The 4,732-nt window shown below is 33.6% G+C and overlaps 1 protein-coding gene across 1 annotated transcript; it reads left to right on the top strand.

The window, feature by feature from the left end:
• Window positions 1-728: 728 nt before the first annotated feature.
• On the top strand, window positions 729-1,851 carry LOC129228287 (uncharacterized). The gene is made up of 3 exons (XM_054862963.1): window positions 729-809; window positions 916-1,207; window positions 1,376-1,851. The coding sequence occupies exons 1-3, from the start codon at window positions 729-731 to the stop codon at window positions 1,663-1,665; spliced, it is 663 nt and encodes a 220-aa protein (XP_054718938.1). The 3' UTR covers window positions 1,666-1,851.
• The last annotated feature ends 2,881 nt before the right edge of the window (window positions 1,852-4,732 follow it).

Here is a 4,732-nt window from a genome sequence, read left to right as displayed (position 1 = left end):
CACCCTGAAATAATCACAGAAGAGTTTGGCCCATTAAATGACTACTTTGGGATAATTAAGTGCAAGGTGATTCCTCCTAGACAACTTTATCTCCCTGTGCTACCTTTTCGGAGCAACGGAAAACTGATGTTTCCACTCTGCAAAGCTTGCACAGAAAACATGAACCAAGGTGTTTGCCAACACAGCGACGAAGAACGAGCGATTGTTGGCACTTGGGTGACGGAGGAGGTGAAGCTAGCAGTTGAAAAGGGATACCAACTGACGAAGGTATTTTTAAAAAAGTATCAGTCTCAATACTTGTTTCTGTCCTTGCTTAATTATCAGTACTGATTTTTTTTTTTTTCAGATTTATGAAGTTTATCATTTCTCTAAGTCTTCAACTGAATTATTTAAATCATACATTGACACATTCCTGAAAATCAAACAGGAGAGCAGTGGATACCCAGCTGATTGCACTACTGATGCCGAAAAAGAAAAATACATTAAAGAGTATTTAGAAAAAGAAGGAATTCAACTCAATCCCCAGAACATTAAAAAAAACGCTGGCAAACGCCAAGTATCAAAATTAGCTCTAAACAGTTTTTGGGGGAGGTAGAGTACTATTTTTTTCCATATTATGAGTGTGTGTGTGTGTGTGTGTGTGTGTGTGTGTGTGTGTGTGTGTGTGCATGCGAATGCACTGATTGGAAAGAGTCTTATTTTTGTTACGCTTTTATTACAGATGGGGAATGAACATCAACAAAGTGCAGCTCACATATGTCCATTCTCTGCCTCAGTTTAATAAAATTTTGGCTGACCCAACAAAAAATGTAAATCTTGTTTAGAACTTATGCATTTTTGGTATTGAAAGAAATGCACTTATTATATATGCAAACATGTTTCCCATTCTAGTTTTAGTAATTATAACTTTTTTAGATAAAGGATATATACCTACCTACCGCAGAAGTCGCTGCTCTCGTGTGGGACAACCAGAAAGAGTTCGTGCAACAAGAAACTACAACAAATGTTTTCCTCGCTGCATTCACGACTTCCTGGGCTCGGATGAAATTATACACCGAGATGGATAAATTGGGAAAAGCCGTCCTTTACCATGATACTGATAGTATTATATATGCATCAAATGGAGTCAACGACCCACCAATCGGAAATTTTCTAGGCGAGTTTACTGATGAGCTGAATGGTGATGAAATCACAACATTCATTTCGGGTAAGTACTGGTAAACTTTTAAATGTGGTGCTTCGCTCAAAAATGTTAATATTTAGTGTCTCACTAATCATTTTATTTTTAGAATATATATATATATATATGTATGTATGTAAATATACTTTTACATTTCATGTTTTTTTTTTTTGTTTTTTTTTTTTTTTTTAATAGGAGGTCCTAAAAATTACGCTTATGTAACCAAACAAGGAAAGACTTGTTGCAAAGTGCGAGGGTTCACTCTGAACTTTAGGAACTCTCAAAAATTGAATTTTGATTCAATGCGGAATTTGGTTTGCAGTATGGACGAAAATGAATCCATTAGTTTGGTGAATCCTACGAAAATCACCAGAGATGGAAAACGTAGGAAAGTATCTAACAAAAAGGAGGTAAAATTATACAAAATTATTTATAACAAACGTGTTTTGAAAGAGGACTTAACTACATTACCATATGGGTATTGATGTGTTTCTCAACATTAACAAGAGAACATATGTCTGTGTGTGTGTAAATATTATTATAATTGTGTTAACTTATGACTGTTTTCAATATTTCTTGATATTATTATTATTGACTATAAATGCAGCAGTTACAATTTTTTATGTAACTAACATGTAAAAAAATATGTGTAAATAAAAATGTTTTTCAGTCCTATCTGTTTTGGTCTTTTTTCTTTTCATTCTTTTTTTTATTTACTTTTTTTGCATATGCGTAAAATAAGTGAAGAAATGCTAACTTCTAGTATTAAAAAAAAAAAAAAAAATAATAATAATAAATAAAAGATTCAAGTTTCAGTGACCATTTTGAAACACACTTTTTAAATATTTTTGAAAGCAGGAATTGTAAAATAAAAACGAGATAGTACCTATTTAACATGTTTTTTTATTTATTCTAAATATACATCAATAAGATAGCCATGTATTTCTCTTTGCAAACATACGTTTTGAAGTTTTACGCTCCTTTACAATTTTTGGCTCTTGAAAAAAATTCCGGTTTACAATATAAGAAAGTGGAATGTTCATTTCCTTCAAAGCTGAGTGAAACTGTTTAGCTCCTGTCGGTACCCTCTTTTGATTTCGAAGCAAATCTGTGATTAAGCGAACGATGTTAGTTCCGGGAACTTTTTCTCCCTTATAAATGATCTCTAACTCAGGAGTCCAGGAAAATGTTGACGGATTTTCTCTCAGAAAATCTAGTATGCTTCTTGCAGTGTTTTTATGCCGCACAGGTGCTATCTTTATGATTTGTTCCAAAATATCATGCTCCTTTTTATTCTGCGAAATAGTGTCTGAAATTTCATTTTCAGCAGGTTTCTTTATTTCTTCAGATTCTTTGTGAGGATGGTGCAACTTCAAAAAATTTTGCAGAATTTGTAAATATAGTGTTGCTTTCTCCCTCTGATCTATATCTTTCCTTTGAAGAACATCTTGCATTTTATTGTCTAGGTCAGATAAATGATTGACTATTTCAAATCGTTCTTCTGGCACTAGAATCATTTTCTTACTATACTGCATTGATGAGTGAACTGATCACAGAAATAGCTGCAGGTAGTAATATTGATAAAAAGCCGTCTCCTTTCTGAACCAGAATTTTTCTTTTCTTAAATAAAGGTACTTTCTTGTCAGCAAGTTTTCTTAAACTTCGTTTATAAGTAGCTATTTTTTTCTTTTGATGTTTGGAAAGTGGGATATTTCCATGCAGTGTATTAAGAGCACATTCACACAGCGACTTGATAATGTTGTTAGGACACTTCTTTAAAATGACATGTCTTTTTTTACTTTTAGCAATCAATTTTAGAATATCTAAATGATCTTGTGTGCAGGTAGACATTCTATAGTCGAATGAAGCAACTTTAGGAAAAAACACAGCTTAAATAGTCTCCAAAAATTTTGCGTATAATCTCGCTTTGTGGACAGCACAGTGTTTAAAATTCTTTCCATGTGCAAAAGGACATAACACATCGGAGCTTGGTAACGCTTCAACCTTAGGACACTCAAAATCATCCAAATTAAAAATGTGCCGAGCAGATAAAAATTCCAAGAATATCTTTTTCTCCATTCCTTTTACATAAATAAAAGAAAACATTTCAAAAATCACTTCTAACACAAGACGTAGTTTTTCATATGCTAATTCACCATCACACCACTCCATATGGTGTAAATTTCTAGTAACCCATGCGTAAGTGATTCTTTTCCGACGACTTAACTTTTCGAAACAGTGGGGCGGCTTAAAGGTCCACCTCCCGTGAAAAGTTTCATCATTCACGGCAGAAACAGCCATTTCTTTCACGACAAATCGTGAGGGGGATAGTTGAAAACCTTCGAAATCTATAACTGCAGATGCCATGGCTCCGTTAAAAAGGTATGAACTAGCGTGGCTGATACACACAGTATTTATCCCCTGGTATCAACCCTGTGCGCAGTCGCAGTGATTCATCTGTATCCGGTTTTAAATCAATTAATAGGTAACTGAATGGTCTTGATGTGGCATCTTCGTATACTTCTTGGAAAAATTTGGATTTATTTGGATACAACTGTCGACCTAAATGTGCAATTTGTGATCTATCTCTGGGATTTTTAAATAAGAATATATAATGGGCGTTGAGCGAAATATTACGCATTTCTTTTCCTTTATGAAACATATTTTGAACTATAAAAATCACGCTGACGTTTCTGTGGTGGCTACCTTTCGTAAAAAGACAAGACAATCTGTCATCACATGAAAGTTCATTCATCAGATCATCAATTACGATAAGAGAATTCGATATCCGATTTATGTTTGGAGGTAATCCTTCATGAAATTCAACATCTTTTAACTCCTGGTAAAGTTTCTGATAAGCACCATAGCACCATAATATTTTTTGGGGAAAAGGATTTATCATTTTATAATCTAGGATTTTTTTTACAAGCTGAGTTTTTCCGCATCCAGTAGCTCCAGCTAAAATGATTGTCGCGGGATGGCGCAATTTCAACGAATCCATATTTAAAACTAAGCGTAGTGATAGATGTCGGTGTATTTATAGTAATTCTCACCGCAGAAAAATACTCCAATTTTTAATGATTATTTATTCTTCTTGTGCTTTGATTGAAAAAGAAAAAATGAAACAATACAAAAGTACTGATGAAAATTATATTCTTTATTTTTTAAAAATCATTCGAACACCATAACGCTTTTTCACAAACTGATACATTCTGAAGTCATTTTCTCGACAGTGAATCAAATCTTTTACAAATGTGTATATGGATAATCCTTGACATCGTTTTAATACAAAATAAATACAATATGGGCCACACACGTTGGATGTAGGACTTTGCAAAACTGTTGAATTCCAGTGTACAGAAGGATAGTTGTTTATGAAAGATTTGAATCGTTGACCATAAAACTCAGGCGAATTTCCATAAGAGTCAAAAAATTCAATGACATTATTATGATAGTAGAAGGCAAGCCAATGAGAACCGGGTTTGGTGGACTCGTCTACATTAACCACTATTGCTGATTTTTCGTTCAACAATGATATTTTATCAGATGGAA

This window comes from Uloborus diversus, chromosome 8 (genome assembly GCF_026930045.1).
Source record: "Uloborus diversus isolate 005 chromosome 8, Udiv.v.3.1, whole genome shotgun sequence".
NCBI lineage: Eukaryota > Metazoa > Arthropoda > Arachnida > Araneae > Uloboridae > Uloborus > Uloborus diversus.
This window is presented reverse-complemented; position numbering and strand designations above follow the sequence as displayed.

Excerpts from the sequence above, each read along its gene's own strand:
- LOC129228287 (XM_054862963.1), top strand. The coding sequence starts at position 729 with ATGAACATCAACAAAGTGCAGCTCACATATGTCCATTCTCTGCCTCAG. Across the intron at positions 810-915 it reads TGGCTGACCCAACAAAAAAT|ATAAAGGATATATACCTACC; the intron begins GTAAATCTTGTT and ends TAACTTTTTTAG. Across the intron at positions 1,208-1,375 it reads AATCACAACATTCATTTCGG|GAGGTCCTAAAAATTACGCT; the intron begins GTAAGTACTGGT and ends TTTTTTTAATAG.